We start from the raw sequence: 20,809 nt of genomic DNA on the forward strand, positions 1-20,809 counted from the left end.
TTCAGCCTACTTTACAAATCCAGCTTACAGGTCTGGCGGGCATCCTGCCCTCAGCTGCCCTGCAGTGGCTGTGTTGACCTCAGCGGAGTTGCTCAGGGATTACAGCAGCAGAAACACGTGCAGAATTTGGCCTGGGGATGTTTCCTAACCAACGAGGAAAAGGGAGAGAGAAATAGCATCCAAGTAATGTAGCACCAGGCAGCCTTTCTAGCAATGTGGTGCCAGGTTTGGGCACCATCCAGATAGCTCTGCCTCCTCTGAGCTGTGGATGTGCTTGGTGTTTTGGGGTTAATTCCTTCTAAAACTGGGTTTGGTGCAGGTCAGAGTTCCCTCAAAGGCAAGGAACGGCTCCACGTGCCTTCAGCTCCTCTGCTTCAGCCCTGCGGGCTGTGGAGAGGGGTAACACAACTCAGGCTCCACGAGGTTAAACCCACACCTGGCCGGACTCCGCTGGCTTGCAGTGGATTTACTCTGACGCACGTGGCCCATCTGTTCCCCCTGCTCTCACCACGCAGCACCCTTACATAAGGGCAGCTGAGATCACGGGGGACGTTCAGACCCTCACCCCTGGGTTTTACAAACCCCTTCCACCAGGTATCATTTCTAGGAAGCCCTTGGAAGGGTTTTTGTGCTGTGTGCTTCCCAACGAAGTCCTTATTTTGGGGTATTTGCATGATTTATCGTCAACCCATGCAGATTCTCACCAAATTTAGCAAGTCTCACTTTGGAGCAGCTCTACGGAAATCACGCACTCAGATGGCCACGGGTTAGAGGCAGATTCCCTCTAGCCTTTGTTTGCAATAGGAACATGAAAGGCGTCTGTGGAAGAGACCCCCCGTGGGAATCACCCTCTTACAGCAAGAAAATTTGGGGCAGGGCAGGCTCATTTAATTGGGTGCCTTCCAGCCGCGTTCCCAGTGCTAATTGGGCATCACGCTGGCTTTCCGAGGCATGACTCAGCCCTGTCCCATTACATCCCCTCCTCCTGCATCAGTATTATTCTGCTGATGACACCTCCCGGGCGAGCTGGCATCTCCAAACGTGCAAATAACTCATCCTAATGAGGGCCGAGCGCGCGTTGCCAAGCGACGCAGCATCGCCAGGGTCTTCGTCTGCAGAGCTCGAAGGCACGCACATTAATGGGGCTGCTCTTCGCTCTGCTCGGTCTTTGAACCGAGCCACGCAGGGAAAAATACTTGAACTCAAGAGAAAAGGAAGCGTGGGTGGGATGCATCGGGAAATGGGTGGGGGAAGAGAAAAGCGCCGCAGCTCCCCAGGTTAGGGGGCAGTCGGGTTTCACGACCTGGTTTCTCAGGGGAAGGAGGCAGATTGATGCCCAGGGAGGGTAATCCCATGTTCTGCAGGAGCAGCTGCTGTGCTCCCTGCTCCGTGGCGTGCTCGCCAGCTGTCAGAGTCCACGAGGGCTGTGGTGAATCAGGGCCAGCCCTGACAAATCACCGCTGACTGGTGGCATACCGGAGAGACTCATGTGAGTGCAGATTGGAGATGACAGATGATGATAGCTAATGAAAACGGGATTGATCCGTCTTTTTTACCCTCTGCAAACCATCGTTCTGCCTTTCCTTGTGTGAGAAGGTTGGGATTTGCTCTGTTCCTGGCCCCCTAAATGTAGAGGTACAGCAGCAGCACCGCTGAGTCGCGTGGCCAGGTGTAAAGCACCTCCATCACCTTCCCATTGCAGGCTGCCCCAGACGTTGGGAGCTTTTAATCCTCATAATTACAAGCTACCTTCCTTTCTACTTGCCAGCTACTAGAGTGGGAAACACAGCACATATAGGACGTTCTCCAGGCAATAGGGGCAGATAAGCTTAGGGCAATGAGGACAATTCCTGCCTGCAGCCCCCTGAGGCAACGGGATGTGCTGTGAGAGACAGCCCTGCCTGGATGTCAGGGTCTTGAAAGAGTCTGGGTCAGGACAGAGTCTGTCTCTTTCTGTTTGCAGGACTTCTCCTACGATGACTCAAAGGTGGAGTTCAACGTCGATGCCCCAAATGGAGTGGTAATGGAAGGCTACCTCTTCAAGAGAGCTAGCAATGCGTTCAAAACATGGAATCGGTGAGTAATGACTTGTAGTCCACCTGATATCCGGGCCAAGGCTCTGAAGACAGCTAATACCATAGGAAAACTAAATCCATCACAATTCAGAGGAACATCGAACAGCAGGACGTGTCTGGTTTTCAGGAGCCACAAGTATCAAACCTGTCAGTTGTGGGAGGGGGAGATATGAGAGTGGGAACATCAGCTGTGCTGCTGAGAGCTGAGATGGCTTTTTGTGCACTGACCCTGCTCTTAATTGCTTATAAATATTTCATCTGATAGATCACCAGGAATGCCAGTCTCATATGGCTCCTTCAGTAGTTAGGAGTCTCTACAGCTGCCAGAGACCTTGGGAAAGTGGAAGCAAAGGTTTCATGTTCTTGCCTTGTTCGATATTTATGTGTTTAGTGTCCCTCGAGAGTGTCTTTGGGTTTCATATTGGGTTGTGCAACCCTTCCAGTGAGTTTCTAATGCAAGAAATCGATGCCTTTTTGGCCCACATTTCCTCCTCTCACTTAACAGAGAAATGATATAATATTATGAGACCCGGTACTTGGCTGTGGGATACACTCAGAGTATGTGCCACAGCAGGCTTGAAATATGCTGTCATTAGACTTTGGAATAAATAAACATGGAGTGATTCAGCGAACAGTCTGTGGGATGCACAGAAACTGCCTGTGTTTGCACAGAGAAAAGATCTGCAATTACTGGAGATCTCTGACTTGGTTGGACCAGGGAGTCCTCTCTAAGCCTTGCCCTAGTACTAAGGAGAGTCCAGTCACATTTTGCAGAATGGTTTTGCCTCTCAGGCTCTTATCCCCTGACATTTCAGCACTAAGGTTGCAGTTGAAAGAACCAGAAACGACTACAGCAGCTCTGGCCCGGTGCATCGTCTGTTTGATTTCAGTGCTTGCCTGGAAGGTATTGCAGATGAAATCTTAGCAGCCTTTTAGGATTTTCCTGCTTGGTGCTTCATAAGCAGACTACAGCCTCCGTCCCTAGATGTGCACGGTTGCTTTCACTGCCTGCCATGTGTCTGTGCAGGGGAAGTCATCCTGAAATGTGTCAGATTCGTGTCACGACCTGTACATCGAGAGCTTGGTTCTTGTGGAAGAGGTGAAGAGTTCTCAGCTCTCTTCTCCACCTGGCTGTGAATTCAAGGGGCACCCCATAAGGCATTTACCCTGGAGGGAACGTGATCCTCTGAGGCTTCCGAATTTTCCTGGTGCCTGAAGTACAGCTAGTGGCAAGGGCTCCAAGTTTTCCCAGGCCCCCAAATCCGAACTGTCCTCCCCCATATCCTCCTACACCCTGGTGATACACAGCCTGTATCTTCCCCACAGCCTCCTCCATCCCACCCACTCTTAGCCACAGCTCCTGGCGCTTACTCATCACCCTCCTGCTGTCACTCCACCGCTTACCGGTGCTGCCTCCCCCTCGTGAGCAGGGGGCAGGCAGAAAACAACAAAATCCGTGGTTCAGCTAAGGTTAGGAGGCAGCACCAGGCAGCAACGTGTGCCCTGGGGTGGCAGAGCAGAGAGCAGAACCAGGAGAAGCTTTCTGCTCTGCTTTGTGTGACAGCAGCATTGCTCCTGGCGCACAGATCGTTACTGTCACAGCAGCTCAGAGATGCAGAACCACACGAGCTCATCAAACGGGGCTCCCACGTAGGTGGGATGGCCTCCAGTTACCTGTATTTTCCCGTTTCTCCGCAGACATGTCAAGTCCTTTATTGCTGTTGCCTTTTATCTCCCCCTTTAATGTTTCAGCAGTGACGAAAGAAAGAGAATCCTGTCTCATCTCATTTGCCTAGGGAACCCAGTTCCTTTGCAAAACGAGCGTGATACAGGCTCAAATGACAGCCTGCTGCAAGCTCTTTGGCTCTTTGTACTCAGATGTTTCTTCCTCAGGTCTGGTGGTGGTGGCCATGGCTTTCATTGCCCTCTGGGATGAGGATCAGGTTGCTAAACCTTAGGCTGTGTTTTGGGATGAGGAAATGGCTTGGGGGTTGGATTTAGCACTGGAGATTAAGCCACGAGGGACTTACCCCTGGTATCAGCATCACATGGACGTTCTCTCACTTATATTTTAGTGGAAAGCTGGCCCTAAGGAGGCAGGCTCCCTCCCAACACACATGTCCTTACTCTAGCTGCAGCAAACAGGAGCTTTGGCGTCCAGTTTGACCTCCCATAGTCTGTTGTGGCTACAGAGAACTCAGCATATCCTATACCAACAGCCAGGTGTGCAGCCTTTTCAATAAACACCAAATATGCCAGGTCCATCCAGCCCCAAGCAGCACATCGTGTCCCACGGGCACTGCATTTACTGCCTGCACCAGGGTCGATGGGCACACACAGGCTTCTGCCCCGGTAATCCTAGGCAGCAAGATGGACTGCCCTATTCCTTCCCTTGCTTCCTCCTTCATATACACTGACATATCTAGGGCACAGCATCTCGATGCCAGGAGTCATTCCCTAAGGCTCTAAACCCTTTGTTTATCCTCTGAGGGAGGGCACCGGGAGAAGCAAGGGTTTATGACATTAGTTTTCAGCTGCTTTGAATAAATTAGACTTAAATGCGGAGATCTTGTTCTGCTGCAGAACAAACCACCCGTGTAGAGCTCTGCCGTTCATTTCTCCTGTTGTCTGTCTTCCTGCAGGAGGTGGTTCTCCATACAAAACAGCCAGCTGGTGTACCAGAAAAAGCTAAAGGTCAGTGAGGCTTCCCCAGGTGGCCACCTTGTGTCCTGGGGACTTCTACACCACGGTGGGGAGGGTGGGGTTGGCTCAGAGGGATGGCAAGCCCATTCAGGCACTGTTATGCTTCAGAGTTAGATGGTGCTGAGAACGAAGTGGCAGCAGGTGGTGTTTGCAGTGGTCTAAATCTCCCTGATCGACGGAGGAAGGTTGATGTCCCCAGTCAGCTGGCCCCTGCATGCGCTTGTTGTCCCAGTCTTTGGTGCTGTGCAGCCCCTTCCTATTGTCCTGGAGTTTCCCCATGGTGGGCTGGCTCAGTTCTTTCTGGCATGTGGTAGCCAGCAGGGTTTGGGGAGGAGTGTTCTGAGAAGCCCGATTCTGACAGATTCAGGGAGCTGACAAAGCCGCCTGTTCTCTCCCTTTCAGGATGTCCTCACGGTAGTGGTGGAAGACCTGCGGCTCTGTACTGTCAAGCCATGTGAAGACATAGAGAGGAGGTTTTGCTTTGAGGTCGTCTCACCTACCAAGTAAGTTTGGTGGATTCCCTGGGTCATCCTTATGGCAGCTGGAGTGTGCATGGAACTGCAAGAGATTCCATTTGAGCAGATGCTGCCCTGTGTTAATCAGGGTTGGCTGGGGTTCTCCAGAGTCCCCATGAAGCTTATCAGATACCAGCACAAGCCAGATGTGGGACACACAGACCTAATGTATATACAGACTGTGAAAGTGGCAGTGCTCAGCTTTCCGAAACTGCCTGGAGACTTGGAAGAGGGAGCACCTCTGACAGCGCGAGTATGTAGGATTAATTTTTGCCACTGTGTCTGCCAAATTAAGGTGCTGCCCCCATTGGAAAGGTTATGCTGTGGATGAAGCAGGACAGTTTTGACCAAAACACGCACTCTTTTTGTTCTTCCAACTCTTTCCTTTCTCTTGCAGGAGCTGCATGTTGCAGGCTGACTCGGAGAAGCTGCGTCAGGCCTGGATTCAGGCTGTTCAAGCCAGCATTGCTTCTGCATACCGGGAGAGTCCTGACAGCTACTACATCGAAGTGAGTGAGGGGTCAAGGAAGTTCCCTAATGGTGTCTCAGGGCCCTAGCAGTGGGCTTTTGGTCTGTGACAGGTCCAGTGTGGGTGAGTGAACATTTGGACCATGGTAGCAAGCTGCTGGCTGTCCTAACTTATGGGCAACAATGATAATGAGCCGCATTCCCAGAGCAGGGATGGGGTGAAGCACTGTCTTGTAGCAGGAAGAGATTAATGAGGCCCTCTCCTTTCCTTTCCTGGACTAGCACTAGCTCATTCCCCTTCAGATATTGCAGAGGCATCGAGAGGATGCACTGCAAAGCTTCAATTCCTTCCTTGCAGACCCTAGACCCCTTTTTATTCCCTGCAGAGACTGGACCGGACTGCTTCCCCATCAACGAGCAGCATTGATTCTGCTACCGACTCGCGGGAGCGCAACGTGAAAGGGGAGACCATCTTGCAGAGGGTCCAGAGCATCCCTGGGAACGACCAGTGCTGTGACTGTGGTCAGCCAGATCCCCGCTGGGCCAGCATCAACCTGGGCATCCTGCTGTGCATCGAGTGCTCTGGCATCCACAGGTACTGTGCACGCGTGTGCTCTGTGGCATCAGCCAAGGGCGTAGATTGCAAGCTCCTAGAAAAAAGGTGGAGCATGGGTTATAACTGAATGATGTTGGTACAGATGGATTCAGACAGTTGCTTGCTGCAGTGCTTGTGTGCAGGTACAGCTCTGTGTGCAGCCAAAGCCCTGTACTTCCCACACAGCTGCTGTAGTTGAGGTTGGCAGCCCACGTAGCAAAAGTGCAGAGTCTAGCTCGAAGTACATCAGGAAACAGCCTGAATAATTCGGCTGTAGTGATATTTAGCACTTGCTTGCAAAGCATTTCACAGACATCAGCTAATTAAGTTCACACAGCTTTAGAAAGCAGAAAAAGGATTAATTTACACAGTCCACTTTTAGCACTTGTGAAAAATTGAGTTGTTGAAACAGGAAGCCTGGCTGTTTTTTCCTGCTGTACTGCATTTGTGTTATAGAGCTGAGAAATTAACTGCCACACTCTCTCATTCTTCACTTCCCATGCGTTGCAATTCAACCTGTTTCCTGAGCCTAAAATGACAGATAGCTGCACCCATGAGCACGCACATAACTGCAACCCTGAGCAATGCTTCTGCCAGCAAACTGACCTGTTCCTTTCAGTAGCTCACAGTATTGAGCCACCAGACAGCCTAGTAGTGTGCACCTCAAGTAGGGAAACCCTTCTCGTTAGGGGTCTAAAGACAAGGAAAGTGAAACAGAATGTTTCAGAGACAAATAGTACAGAAGAATAGCTTTTAATGCGAATAATGTTGTGGCAGGGGATTTTTTTATCAAGCTTTTGTGCTATAGTTATGTCTGTGTAGATGAATACAGAGGAATTGGATTTATATTGCTCATCTTATGATACGTGATCTGTTTTGAGGCATGTAACCATTTTGTTTTCCTTTCTTTTGGATAAATAGGAGTCTGGGCGTTCACTGCTCCAAAGTCCGATCTCTCACGCTGGACTCCTGGGAGCCAGAGTTACTGAAAGTGAGTGGTGGCTTCTGACACCAGGAGCTGGACAAATGGTGGGCGTGGAGGGCCTCTTGGTGGCAGAGGTAACTCCTCACCTGATCATTTCATTCCCTCCCTGTTGTATTGCAGCTGATGTGTGAGCTGGGGAACAGCACCATGAACCAGATTTACGAGGCGCAGTGTGAAGAGCTGGGACTTAAGAAACCCACAGCAGGGAGCTCCAGGTGAGTCTGAGTGCGTGCCCTGGTCCTTACAGCCCCGTGGGGAGGTATCCACCTACACCAGCCCCTCAGCTCTGCCCTGAGCTCTCTGGAAAGCCAGACTGTGCACTGTGCACAGCTTTATGCTGTTCTTCTCTTAGGCAGGACAAAGAAGCCTGGATCAAGGTGAAGTACGTGGAGAAGAAATTCCTGAAGAAGCTGCCAAACGGGGAGACTCTGGCAGAAAACGAGCGGAAACCTCGACGCTGGTGTGTGAAGAAGTGCCAGAGGCACAACAGTGCCACGAAAGCACCCACAGCTCGTAGAAAGTACCGCCACGAAGCAGGCAATGCATCGCCAGCCATGTTGTCATCAGGTGGGAACTTCCCTGCCCCAGACAGAGCTGTGTTGGCCTGGCCACCACTCCGTAGGTGTGGGCACAGCTGCCATAACACGTGGCCCTGCATCTCCGGGCTCTGCAGCCTGCTGGGAGTATAAGCAAAAGTGCTTTTGCATAAACCGTGATGCAGATCTTTAGAGCCATTTCCTAACACTTCCCATGTGTTCGAGGTTTTTCTGGCTAACGGAAGAGGTCTTTCAATGCCAGGTTGGATGGGGCTTTGGGCAACCTGAGCTAATGGAAGGTATCCCATGTCAACGGGATTGAAATGTGATTTTTAAGGTCCTTTCCAAAACAAGCCATGCTATGGTTCTATGATCTTTTATATCAGGGTGATCTAGCAACTTCTAAGCTGTCTTTGCCTTCCTTTGTATTCCAACTTCCTGCTTTTTAACAAAAGAAAGAAGCAAATCCATTTAATTTTACCTACCTGGTCTGTAATGGAGGCCACATTTATGAAGGCTTCTGGCTGCTCAAAATGCTCTGGTATGACTTGGTCTGCAGTGTTAGCACCAGCTATTGTGGTTGTGTTTTGGTGCTGTATGTGAGCATGGTTATGGCACTGAAAAATTCTGGGGTATGCAAGTTCAGCCCGGGTAAATACAGCTGTGGGACTTTTGCATTTGTTCATCTGCCTGTTATTAACTATGCACTTCAAAATCTTTCTGTAAAACAGCAGCCACGCTGGAGAGGAAGTTCCGTCGAGATTCCCTCTTCTGCCCTGATGAACTGGACTCGCTCTTCTCCTACTTTGACACTGGTGCTGGCTCTGGCCCACGCAGTAAGTACAAAGAAAGACAAAGTGCCCCTGCTTCTGGCACCCTTTACCTCCCAGCTGTTCTAGGGTGTGTGCATGGCACCAGACTTGAGGCAAGGTATCGGCCTCACTAGAGAGGCAGGCAGCTGACCAAACCACACAGACCTTGGGTAAATGTCTCAGAAGAGTGATGGGGAGTTACTTGCACCAACTCCAACCCATCGCTCTTTTCATTGCACTTGTTATTTTAATATCCTATCAGTCAGTCCCCAGTGTTTGCATTCTGGTGGATGGGATTTTTTTCCCCACATCTTTTACTCCCAGACTGTGCATTCCATCGTCCTTTTCTGGGTTGAGTTTCGGCTTTTCCTTTTTTTTCCCCTTTTTTTTAGCAAGCGTTACTGTGGACAATTTTTCTTTTTGTGTTTTGTGACAATGAACTCCCCTCATATTCCGTCCACCTTCCTCTAGGTGCCAGCCACATCTCTATGCAGCATCCGCTAACAGGTGGCCCATGGAGTGGCAGTGGCATTGGTCCCGGTGGGAGCGGTACGCCGTTCCTCCTGGACGGAGGTAAGGTGACGCTCTGGCAGCTAGCAGCAAAAGAGACGCCCAAATTTTACTTGTTCCAAACCAAACATCAGAGGCAGCTCTGTATTTTCTTGCAGCCAAACAACTGGAGCACATAAATGACCCGGGGAAGGCAGGCGGGCAGGCTTTTGAAAGGCTAAAAAGCATCGTGAGGCTTCCTGCAGTCAACTTGCTGCATCTGAAAGGAACAACTCTCTCAGATGAAGGATCCAAGCCTGCACATGTGGGCAGCACGTGGCAAATGGGATGTTAGAGGTGTTTACCTCAAATGCCCTGCATCTGTCACAGACCAGGAGCATGGCTGATGAGGAATAGTAACTTTTTAAAACAACTCAGCCACTTCACGTTATTCAGAAGCTTGTACGATAGTTGAAGGTCCTGTGTCAGCACAGCAGAAAATCGCAGCCCTTTGTACAAGTGCATTTTACCTCTTGAAGTCAATGAAACAGGTGCTTTAATGCTTGTCTGAGTCAGTGCCTTAAAGGCTGTCCCAGTTTCAAGGAATTCAGCACTATTAGTCAAGCAGAAACAATAGCTTGAATGTAGAACTTCCGAGTTCAGCAGCCTTATCTGGGTCCTGTGGAAGAAAATAGGAGCTTTAGCACTGAATCAGTGGGAGCAGAACTGGCAATTTGACACATTAATGTTCATGTGCTATGAGCCAGATCCTCCTTTCTTGCTTTGATGTAAATCTAGTGTAGTGCCATGTAACTCATTGGAGTTGCTCTTCACTTGTGCTGCTGTAGTGGAAAGCATGGTCTCACCGAGGATTGTTTGGCTATCTACAAAAAAACAGCAATAATTTTCCCAAATTATTTTGGGAATAATATCAGCAAATCCAAAAAGGACAGGCATGATGTGTGCTGCTCTAAGCCTTTCCTGGGAGCTGCATTCACCAAGTCAAGAAGTTCCTCAGTCCTATCCGTAAAACTGATCTGGTGATTACTCACTACTTGCAAAAGCTGTTTCAAAACTGGACAGTCTCCAAAATTCCTTAGTGAATGAATCTGAATAACAGAAAGCAGAAGTCCAGAAAAATCCATCAAATTCATGTGACAGGAGTTTCTTTGCTGCTTGATCCGTGGCCAAGGGACTCTGTCTTGAGTCTGCTCTCTAGTTTCTTGTATAGTTCTGCCAAGCAGCTTTGTACAGATCAGTGACATTGAAAGCTTTTGCCCAGTAATTAACTGGGACAGGAACATGTGTTAGTCCATGGCATGAGCAAATATACTAGCAGGGTAAAGGCTGGCTGCTCGTCTGCGTCCAAGCCTGGCTCTGGATGATGCTATTGCCATTAGTATTATGAATGTTTTTTTTTTTTTTATGCTAGAAGAGAATTTGGGCTCCTTTTTGGAGGTGATTAGGACACCTCGTGTACCCTGAGCGTGAGTGCATGATGAGATAATCAACAGTGGATTGACAGTAATTAACACACCGCTCCAAATAACTCATTCTTTCTCTTAAACAAGTAGGAGATCAGAAGGCACAGCTTCCTGAGGCGTGCTAAGGAAATTACTCATCGCTCTATGCAAAACACAGCAGTTACTCTGAAAAACGACCTATAGTTAATTGTCAATCAGTGTAATAATGACACCATGCAAAGAGCACTAACAAAATATTGGAGGCTGCAGATTCAGCCACCAGCCTGTTCTTGTGTGGGGGTGGATACCCAGAAGGTGGAAGTGTAGATCTGATTACAAAAGTGGATCTACACTAATGCATTGTATAAGAATCTGGCCCCAAATGTTTGTTATGATTTGACTGAGATTTTTTTCTTCACTGTTTTTTTTTTTTTTTTTCCACCAGTTTTAACCAAAAAAGGATTTTGAAAGGATTTTGCTTAAAGGTAGGAGCAGTGACTGGCTGGATGTAGAGCCCAGCCAGTGTTCCCAAGGACAAGGCATCCTTTAGGATGAAGGTGATGTCCCAACACCTTCTGCAGAGGCCCTGCCAACACTGCTTTTTCCTTCCCTTCTGTCATTTTCTTGACTGCTTTTGGATCCAAATTGTAGAATTGCTCGGCCACTTCTCACAGTGTGTCCTTGGACAAGTTGTCTCCTGTCTTCTGACTCCACTTACATGTAATCAGCTGCCTTGTAACATTCACCAGGGAAGGTGGGAAGGACTATAAAGAGGAAAAAGGGTGAAGAAGTGAACAGATGCTTTAAGAGTTTGGCTTGAGATAAATATTATTGATATTATTTGGCCCATTCGTGGTCAATAATCTACTCTGAGAGCAATGCATTTTGCAAATGCCCCAGTGACAACTGAAAATCTTTGGAGAAAGCTCAGATGAGAGTGGAAATTAAGCTTATTAGTGGTAAAAGCAGAGGGGTGTCTCTATTTGCTAACGACACTGCGTAACCTGCTGCAAAGCTGTCTCTGCTGCTGCTCTGCTCCAGTCTACGTCACGGCGTCCCTCATGGATTGCAGCAAGTGCTGTCCTCAACAGCCCAAAGTGCCATGGCAATGTTGGAGTATCCCTGCATGAAGGGCAGCGTGGGGACACGGACACCATAAGGCTTTGCAGTTTTTCCTTGGGCAGTTTTACTGAGTGGGGCTAAATGGGGTAGCAGCGCCCTCTCCCTTGCCAGCAGCGCCCGGTGCAATGTGTGTGTGACGTTCTGCACAGCCCTTTTTCCCCTGTGGTCTCAGCTGTGCCTGGTACCGGAGTGCCCGGGTATTAAAATGGCCTTGGTTTGTCTTCTGTTGGCCCTGCAGGTCTGAGCAGTGACAGCGGGCTCGGGGGAAGCACGGATGGCAGCACGGATATCCTGGTGTTTGGCTCCGTGGTGGACAGCGTGACGGAGGAAGGTGGGTGCCACGCAGAGGCTGGTGATGGAAGTGGCGTGGGGAGCAGCTAGAGCCGAGGCAGGAGGGATGGCCAAGGCTAGTTTGTGTACCAAAACCAACGGGAAATATAGAAAAATGGAAATGCCAAGCTTTTGGGTCATGTTTCGGCATCCCTTTCTCCCCCTCAGAGTGCGAGGTGTCAGAGGAGTCCAGCGGTGAAGCAGAGATTGAGCAGGAGGCATCAGATTTGGAGGACCTGCGGGAGCTGCACCCTGGCTTGTTGGTCTACAAGGCAGCACAAGCCCGAAACCTGCCGCTCATGGCAGAAGCCCTGGCTCATGGTGCTGAAGTCAACTGGGTGAACGATGAAGATGAAAACAAAACTCCTCTGATTCAAGCCGTGATGGGGGTATGTTGTGCTTGTGGCCGGGAGGTTATGGTTGGGAATGGGCGGCCTTGAGTCTGGTTTGGAGCACGCTGACAATAGGCAGCTATGTGCTCGGTACGGCAGGATGAGTTTGAAAATAAAATTCTTCTTTGCTTTGCCAGGGCTCCTTGATAGCCTGTGAATTCCTGCTGCAGAACGGGGCAGATGTTAACCAAAGAGACAGCCGAGGCCGGGCTCCCTTGCACCATGCCACGTACCTGGGGCACACTGGGTAAGTCCTTCGCATGCTGACTTAATCCATCACCCTGGGCTGCAGCTTCAGAGTTGCCACAAAGTCATGGGACGGGAAGGGGAGCTGTTTTTTGGGTTGATTTCCATCCCAAACAGCAGTTCAGAGGGGAATCTGCCCAAGCAAGGAGAGCTGTGACTGTCCATGGGGGGACTGTGCTCTGTGCCTGCTCCAGCATGGAGGTGGGATTTCTGCTGATGGCCTTTTCTTCCCTTCTGCAGCCAGGTCTGCTTGTTCCTCAAGCGAGGGGCGAACCAGCACGCAGTGGACAGCGACGGGCAGGACCCGCTAAGTATCGCAGTCCAGGCGGCCAACGCAGACATCGTTACCTTGTAAGTGCCGCAAGGACCCTCCTTTCTGCCTGTAAGTAGCAGGAAGGAAGCCAAACCTCTCCCCCTTTGCTTTCTCTGTTTCGCTCTAGGCTGCGTTTGGCCCGAATGAATGAGGAAATGCGAGAAGCAGAGGGCCCCTTCGGACAACCAGGTCAATATCCCAGCAACAGCCCTACTGAGCTCCAGTACAGGAAGTGTATACAAGAGTTCATCAGCCTTAACATAGATGAGTGTTAGTGACAACTCCCCCACCTCCCCTTTGCAGTCTTGAAGTGGGGCTGGATTCCTGGAAGCCCCGAGAGCCCCATCCTTGGTATATTGGTGTTTCTTGCAGATTGGTCTGTTTTTGATGCCTGCGCCTATAGGTTGAGATGCGTGCAGGAAGGAGGAGGGATCTTTCCTGCTAGCATCAAGTTCTCATGCTTGACTACTGGATGGTTGATTTTGTGTAGGAGATTCTTAGGGCATAACCACAGACCATGGCGTGTGGACTCGAGTGAGTGAAAAGTATGGGAGAAGAGTTTAGCATTAAACAAAACAAAACAAAAAGAAAAAAAAAATTAAAAAAAAAAAAAGAAAGAAAGAAGAAAAGGAAACCCTCTATCACCAGGAGAAGCCCGCCAACACTAGGATCAGACGAACCTCTCTTGTCTCTGTTTCGGTGCAGTCACCACGCGCTGAATTCTCGTCTGAACTGTTTGGAAGGGATTCTGATGGGGAGCCCTCTCCTGGCAGTGCGACCAGCAGCCTGCTCTCTCCTGGGACTCTGCAGCAACTGGGAGCTGCTGGGGCCAGTTTAGAAAACTCGAATGCGACCTCTAAGTCGGGAACAGGCTGTTTCGTGGGGCAGATGCTTCGCTGCACAACAGAAGGGGTAGAATTGAGAGCCATGGCTACCCACCTCACTTGCTCTCAGGACTATTACCAGCCACGCTCCCCTTTTTTTGGCCTTGGTGGTTAGCTGGTCAAAGCCATAGCTCAACTGCTTCCTGGGCCGGGATGTGCTCTGCCCGTGGTGTGAAGCAGCAATGCTAACTTTTTTTTTGAGGCTGGGAGAAGCTTGTCGCTGGCGATGGGCTTTTCTGTCAGGGAAGAAAAGCCAAGTCCAACTGCCACTGCCAAGCTGGCTGGCTGCACGATGCAATTTGGTTTGGTTTGTTTCCTGGTCACCGTATTTCTGACTCAGTGTCTCTGTGAAGGAGACTCCTACCTGCATGTGTATCCCTCTGCGCTCACCCCGCATGCTGAAGCATGTGAGTAGGGCATCTCAGCAGCTGGCCCGGGGACTTTGGCGTTTCCCAGTTCCAATGACCAGCAGAATCTTCTTTTTTTTTTCTTTTTCTGGTATTATTCTTTGCTGGAGCAGGGGAATGTGTTTCTACTCAGAGCACTTTGTTGCTGGTGTTTATGGTCTGTTATGGGGTCATGCTACAGTAGCCCTGCAGAGATGGTTGGGAACTTGGGTGCCACGCTGAGATGTGCTCCTGCAAGAGCCACTTCCGAACGCCCTCAAACTGCTGTTGGCATCAGAAATTTTCAGGACTCATGGGCAGCAGCCCACAGCTGGTCTTCAGCCTGCCTGGGCACCTCGGCTGCTGGCTCTGGGCTTGGGCCATCGTGCCTTACAGATAGTCCTGAAGGGGTCGGGATCTCACGAGGAACACAAATACCAGGCAGAGCTCCCCGTCCTCCTGCATTACATCAGCAGTGAGACACAATCATGCTCTTTTTCATCCACTCTTTGACTTCCTTTCTTTGTAAACTGGCTGGTGTCTTGCTGCAGCCCCTGGGGGGGTCAAACCTTTGCGGGTTTACTTCTGTCCTCAGATGCCAGCACAACCCAGCTCCTCGCTTGAGATAGTGCCCTCAGACTGATCCTACAGCGCTCAGAGTACACCCGTGTGTCTGCAAGTGGAATGAAAAAGAAGCTCCCCTTGGGCTCTGGTAGTTGTCCCCTTGGTTCCAGGGAGTGTCCCTGCTTCCCTCGGGAAGTGCTGCCCCACGTCCTGCTGCAGATGGATCACAGAGTTCAGTCTCTGCACTCTGGGGCTTGAATCCCATCTTTCTCTTGTGGTTTTCTCATTCCTGTTCTCTCCTGAAGCTGCGGGATGCCCAGTGCCAAGTTCTGAGCTCAGTTCCAGGTGTCTGTTGTGAGCCCGAAATAGTCCCAGTGACCGTGCTGGAAGTGCTGCAGCTCAGTGACGGTGCAGAATCCAGTCCCAGGGCCTTCCTTTCTTCCCTAAGCCACAAACCATCTCCTTCCACCACTGTTTAAAGAATTAATGATTATATTATTGGCCCCATCAGCATTTTCACCCCTGGCAATGCCTTTCGCTGCATCTTCTCCATCATTCCACCCATCCTGCCTCGAGGACCAGGCTCTGTACCCAGCAAACTGGCTTTCTCCTTTCTCAGCTGCTCAATGCCTGCTCTGAAACTTTCATCCTTTGCACTGCTTTTCTTCCTGGTCCAAGTCTCCCCGAGGTTACAGGGGCTCCCCCTCGGAGCAGTGCTGCCTTTTGCTGGTGTCACTGCTTTATTGGATGACCTCCTCGTGAGCTGAGCCTGCTTGCTCTGCAGTCAGTGGCTGGCTGAGCCCTTCAGCAGGGCAGCACCGTGCATGGTTAGATCACCCCCTGGCATCCAGATCAGTGCTTGAGCGCTCAGGACAGGACAGGGACCAGCATGCAGCCAAGAAGCAGCTTTGCCGCCTGGGTCAGGAACTGGGAGACCCTCTGTGATGAATTCTCTTCGATAATCCCAGCCCATTTTATGCTTCCTGCATCTGTTGAGACGTTTGTCAGAGCTGATGTGGTTCCCCTTGAGTTCTGAATCTTCCAGGGTACTTCAGAGATCGTGGCAGTGCAGCAGATGTCTCACCACCACCACAATCCTGCTCTGTTAAGGATCTTCAGCACGATCGTCATCTAGCAACGTTTTTCACATGCACAGCAACTTAAAACACCCCAGTTGGTTTCCCAGCTTCTAGGGGAAGTTAGGAATAGGCCTGATCCTTTCTGTAAGCCAAGGAGGACTGGAGACGTGGCTTCCACTTTGGGTCATTTTATTTCACAGTCGGCATGAGTGACTGATGAGAACAAAACAAGAACCGGGTACAGACAGGTCCAGTGAAGCTCAGACTTACTGCTGAAGTACATGAAGTTGAAGCGTGTGTAAATACTGATGCAAAAAGCAGTGTCTTGCAAGACAATTTATTTAACATGTATTGGTACTTTATTTAGATTCAATGTATAAAGCAACTTTGTGCACTTTTCCTACATACAGTATTGGGGGGTTTTATGTTCTTTTGTTATGGATTTTGTGCTGTCTTTTTTAATCAGTGGAATTGTTAAGTATTTAATTTATTATTGATGTGCCCAGAGGACTAGTGCAATTTTTATTCAATACAGTTTGTCTGTATTTAATGTCAGGATTTTTTTGTAGCATTGTTAGGGAATATTTTTCAAAACCTGCCTTTTTTTCCCCCACAACTCTCCTCTTCCCCCTTCTCCACCCCCACCCCCCCCTTTTCTCTTCTCTTTTCATTATACAGATGACGAGGCATGAAATGCCTCAAATTTGTAATATAATCAACCACTTTAGTACATCCTGCAGTTTCTAAAACAAAAAAAAAAAGGTTCTCCAGGAAAAAATGCTAAGGAGAGGCACTTCTCACTGGTTTGTGTTTGATTTATTAGATGGGGGCGTGTGTGTGTGCGTGCCTAGAGCTTTGGAGGGGGGGGGAGTGGGGAAGTTGGACATAAACTTTGTTTTCAGCAAAATAAATGGCCAGCTGGGCTACAGGGAAGGCTAGATCTGAACACTTTTTTTTTTTTTTTTTTTTTTTCTCCTAGTACAGCTGGATTTGTGTTGTACAATCTCGTTTGAAATACCGAATGCCAAAACTCCTCCTTCTTTCTTTTTCAAAGCGTGCATAGGTTGTAACTGTGCCAGTAACTTGGCTGCAACCACGGATAAGGTGAGAGGCTTTGCCTTTGTCTCGAAAGCAACATGCCAGGCATTGTCCAAATGCAAAAGGACCCAAACCCTTGCCCCAGCCCTGCAGATTCTGTCATCTTTTGAGTTTTTGAGACCTGGGCGAATTATTTCCATGCCTGTACTAGCTTTTGTTTGAGTTGACCCAAACCCTGTAACCGAGTGCCTGGACAGGTAGGCTGGGTTTGAGTCTTAGAGGCACCTGTCTCTGATTCCCCATGGGACAACTTCAAGTTGCTGGCAAGTTGAAATGATCCCCCCGGTGCCATCGAGGGGTGCCTTGGGTGTTTTTAATGTTGTGGTCTCGGAGATGCTCTCTGCACTGTGAAACTCCTTGGAATTGGATGAACTGGTGTCAAACCCTTTTTGTTTAAAGACAAGCTGAGGCTGTGATCAGCATAAAATAGATTAATAACATCTCAAGACCAGCACAAATGGCCATTATTTATGCAAGAGAAAACCAGGACCTCCAAAAGAAATGCACTGCTAAGCGATGGTCCAGTGGCCCTACCGCAGCCGTCCTCTGCTGCTGCTGGGCTGCCCCTGCCCCTGCTCCTCTCTCCTTGCTGCCCGAGCATTATTGCTTTCAACCAAAGACAAAACAGAGCGAAGGGACTCGATGTGATTTTTAAACACTTGGTTTGCTGATGACAAACGGTGTGAGTGTGCCTGCGTGCGAGAGCATTTGGTGCTGATGTGTGGAGAAGGGTGGGCAAGGAGGGACCGAGCAGAAGGGAGAGTGGGAGTTTGAAAGAACTTTATTTATTATTTTTTTTGAGATTCCAAAATATACAGTGCTGTTTCCATAGGAATGTGATTCATATCGCAGTCTGCCTGCTGGCTCCTCTGCCTGGTAGGGAATTTGGACTGGGGTATGTACCTCACACGTGGTAGTGGGAGGAAAGGGCAGGCAAATAGTTACGGGGAGGGAAAGAGGGGTAGAGGTGGGAGCCACGATGGTTTTCAGGGCACGAGGAGGACCTTGTGTGTTCCTAGCGCAGGAGCTGAGATGGCTGGAGAGGCTGAAGCAGTAGCATCCCTCCACAACCGTCCTGGCTCTCAGCAAGGGCCGTGGAGGTTTGTGTGTCCTTCCAGACACACTGGAAGTGGCCAGGGGGTTGCCTTCAGGTTGTCCGTGGAGCTGTAGACCTGTCTCAGTCGCTTCCATCCATCCCATCCCTCCATCAGCACAGGAACATCAGGGTGAGTTCCCCACCCTGGGAGCCCTCGGCGTGACGCCTGGGGCTGCTGGATCACAGAGGGCGAGCGAGCCTTTTCCTAGGGCAGGGTGACACAGCCTGGGCTGGGAGCCTTTGGGACGAGACAGCCCAGCCAGCCTCTTGCTGGCCGAGGCTCCCGTACCTTCCTATCTAAACAGCACGGAGAGAAAGTTCTTCAGCCAAGTGAAAGCTGCTACGTGTGGTTGATTAACACGGCTCCGATACACGCCGAACGGCTGGGCTGCTGCACCAGGGGCTGGCACTTGCTGTAAATACGCTGTAACCTATTAACCTCCTTCACTTGCCTGCTTTCAGTACAACTTTGTAACACGTTTTTTAAGTCCCCCTTTCCCTACACAGCCTGTACTGACTGTAACTATGGAACCAGATATTCTGTATGTTATTACCTTTGTACAATTTTAAAACTGTTGCTGTGGTGTCTGCCTTTTTTTCCTCCCTTCTCTTCTATTGTCTCTTGAAACACTGTTAATAAAAATCTAGATGAACTCTTTCCCTCCTCTTTCTCTGGCTTGATTTATTTATGTACGGTTTCTTGCCTTGTTGCCCGTATTAACTGGACCTAGAACACCATCTCTTTTAACCTGTTTTCCTTTCCCACTGCACCCCACAGCTTGAATCTTATGTCAGTGAAGAGAATGCCGTGTAACTGCTCTGCTTTTTGTTGGGTTTCCGCGTTTTAATGTGATTTCAGGATGCTTGGGAAGAAGACTGGGGGAAGGTGACAGGCTCACATCACCCCTAATTCTCTTCCGAGTACCTGGGTCGGTCGCTGCTCGCTGTGTTACGAGCTCTGCTGCTGACTGCCCTGTGAAAGGAGACCTTGCACTAGGTGAAAAATCTGCACATGGACCGCTCCTTCCCCTGTATCACTGCAATCCTTCCCCCTGGGTTTCTCTCATCCCATGTGCCTGTGGCAGAAAAATAAAAAGAAAAGAAAGAGTGGCCTGGCCTCATGATTTCTATCATACCTAGCGTGGAAAACAGGTACAGAATAAAGAAGTGCTGTTAAGAGCTTCGTGTTTTCCTGTGGAGGGGCAATCAGATCCCTAAAAATAGAAATTAATGGATCAGGGTAGGCTCATGAACTCGATAAGGGACTTAAATAGGAAGGACACCTTGAAACCAGGAGCACTGCAGTCATTTGAGGCACTTACGGAAGCGCTGCATGGTCTTGCAGCAAAATTATAAGCACGGGGGTTTGGAGAGACTTGGCCTGCTGCCTGCCCTGTTCTTGTGCCATCCTTTTTTTCTTACTGCATTTCTCTTTCATGTCTAAAATGGACACTGTACAGAGATACAAGCCTCACAAGGATAAATACATGGAAGACCAAAAGGTAATTACTGAAGTCCAGAGCTGCAAAAGGCTGCCTTGCTCCTTCGTTACTGACTTAAATGCTCCAGTATCTTAAAAATCCAGGGCTAATACTTCACCCTGTAGCAGGATTCATATAATTGGAGTCAGGTCTGAGTGTTGCCATGTGCTGGGAGAGAGGAGCCTCAGTGAGCCTTTACAGTGACAATTTTCTCCTCATAACTGGAGAAAAAGAGCTTTCCTTCCCCAGGAAGGGAGCACACAGGAATCCGCTTTTGCTTAGGGGGAGCAGAAGAAATCAGAAGGCCCAGTTTGGTCAAGTTGGCTGCATGGCAGGCACAAAATTGGGCCTTTCCTCAGCATTTCTGTGCCTGAAAATCAACAGGCCCTGATTACAGCCTGGCTGGTGGTAACAGCCATGGCAGAAGCCCGAAGGGAGTCATTCTCGAGGCCCTTTGGGCCTGCACTTTCCATACGGTGAAGGAGCCAACGCTCATGGCCCGCAGTGCCCACCCAGGAGCTGGGGAGGACGCCGGTGTGGGGAAGGGGTCCCTGACCCACAGAGGGACCTGTCCTCTCCTCCTGCAGCAAGGACACGGCTGCAGAAACACTTTCTGCATCGCTGTGCTGATGACAGACGCCGTGCCTCAGAGCTATGCAGCTCCTAGCAGCCCTGGGCCTGCCCTCCCAGGCGTTCTCCAGGCCATGTCTGCTGGCAGCCAGAGGCACAAAAGATCTCGGAGAGCCTCCAGGTGGCCACACCGCTGGAGGTGAGTGCCTGGGATCTCTGGATCTCTCCCTTATCTTGTCCCCTGCGGCTACAGGGGTTCATCTCCAGGTGAAAACGAGCTCAGAAACGGTGGCAGAAATTGTCCTAGAACATCGGGCAGCCAATGTACGAGCACAGATGTCACTAATGGGATGCGGGTGCCTAATTATCTCTGGAATTGCAGGGTAAATCTGAAACCTTTCCTGCATCAAGGGAGGTTTGGTCACAGAGCCACGGCTGGGACACCTGAACCCTTTGCCTTCCCTGGGGCTTTGGGCTGGGCTTTGCGTCAGCTGCCACGGGGAGCTGTTATTACCTGATAGTGCCCTTCAGCGGGTGGGTGTTTTGTTCCAGGACAGGGGGACTGGTGTTGTACCGGCCCCAAACAGGCACTCAGAGGTCTGGCTGC

At 49.9% G+C, this 20,809-nt stretch overlaps 1 protein-coding gene across 9 annotated transcripts in view; it reads left to right on the forward strand.

Annotated features, from left to right (window-relative positions):
* Positions 1 to 19,261, forward strand: part of ACAP3 (ArfGAP with coiled-coil, ankyrin repeat and PH domains 3) — a 69,629-nt gene extending 50,368 nt beyond the window's left edge. For 6 of the 9 annotated variants that reach the window (XM_068658310.1, XM_068658303.1, XM_068658305.1 and 3 more), the window contains 15 exons: positions 1,964 to 2,076; positions 4,718 to 4,769; positions 5,181 to 5,281; positions 5,691 to 5,802; positions 6,148 to 6,356; positions 7,278 to 7,347; positions 7,462 to 7,556; positions 7,694 to 7,908; positions 8,609 to 8,713; positions 9,161 to 9,262; positions 12,002 to 12,094; positions 12,262 to 12,482; positions 12,623 to 12,732; positions 12,972 to 13,082; positions 13,172 to 19,261. In XM_068658310.1, the coding sequence (XP_068514411.1) occupies positions 1,964 to 2,076; positions 4,718 to 4,769; positions 5,181 to 5,281; positions 5,691 to 5,802; positions 6,148 to 6,356; positions 7,278 to 7,347; positions 7,462 to 7,556; positions 7,694 to 7,908; positions 8,609 to 8,713; positions 9,161 to 9,262; positions 12,002 to 12,094; positions 12,262 to 12,482; positions 12,623 to 12,732; positions 12,972 to 13,082; positions 13,172 to 13,319 (1,857 nt within the window). In that variant the 3' untranslated portion in view covers positions 13,320 to 19,261. Of the gene's footprint in view, positions 1 to 1,963; positions 2,077 to 4,717; positions 4,770 to 5,180; positions 5,282 to 5,690; positions 5,803 to 6,147; positions 6,357 to 7,277; positions 7,348 to 7,461; positions 7,557 to 7,693; positions 7,909 to 8,608; positions 8,714 to 9,160; positions 9,263 to 11,989; positions 12,095 to 12,261; positions 12,483 to 12,622; positions 12,733 to 12,971; positions 13,083 to 13,171 lie in introns of all 9 variants that reach the window. The other 3 variants (XM_068658307.1, XM_068658308.1, XM_068658309.1) reach the window with 3 other exon arrangements.
* The last annotated feature ends 1,548 nt before the right edge of the window (positions 19,262 to 20,809 follow it).

This window comes from Anas acuta, chromosome 22 (assembly GCF_963932015.1).
Source record: "Anas acuta chromosome 22, bAnaAcu1.1, whole genome shotgun sequence".
Classification (NCBI taxonomy): domain Eukaryota; kingdom Metazoa; phylum Chordata; class Aves; order Anseriformes; family Anatidae; genus Anas; species Anas acuta.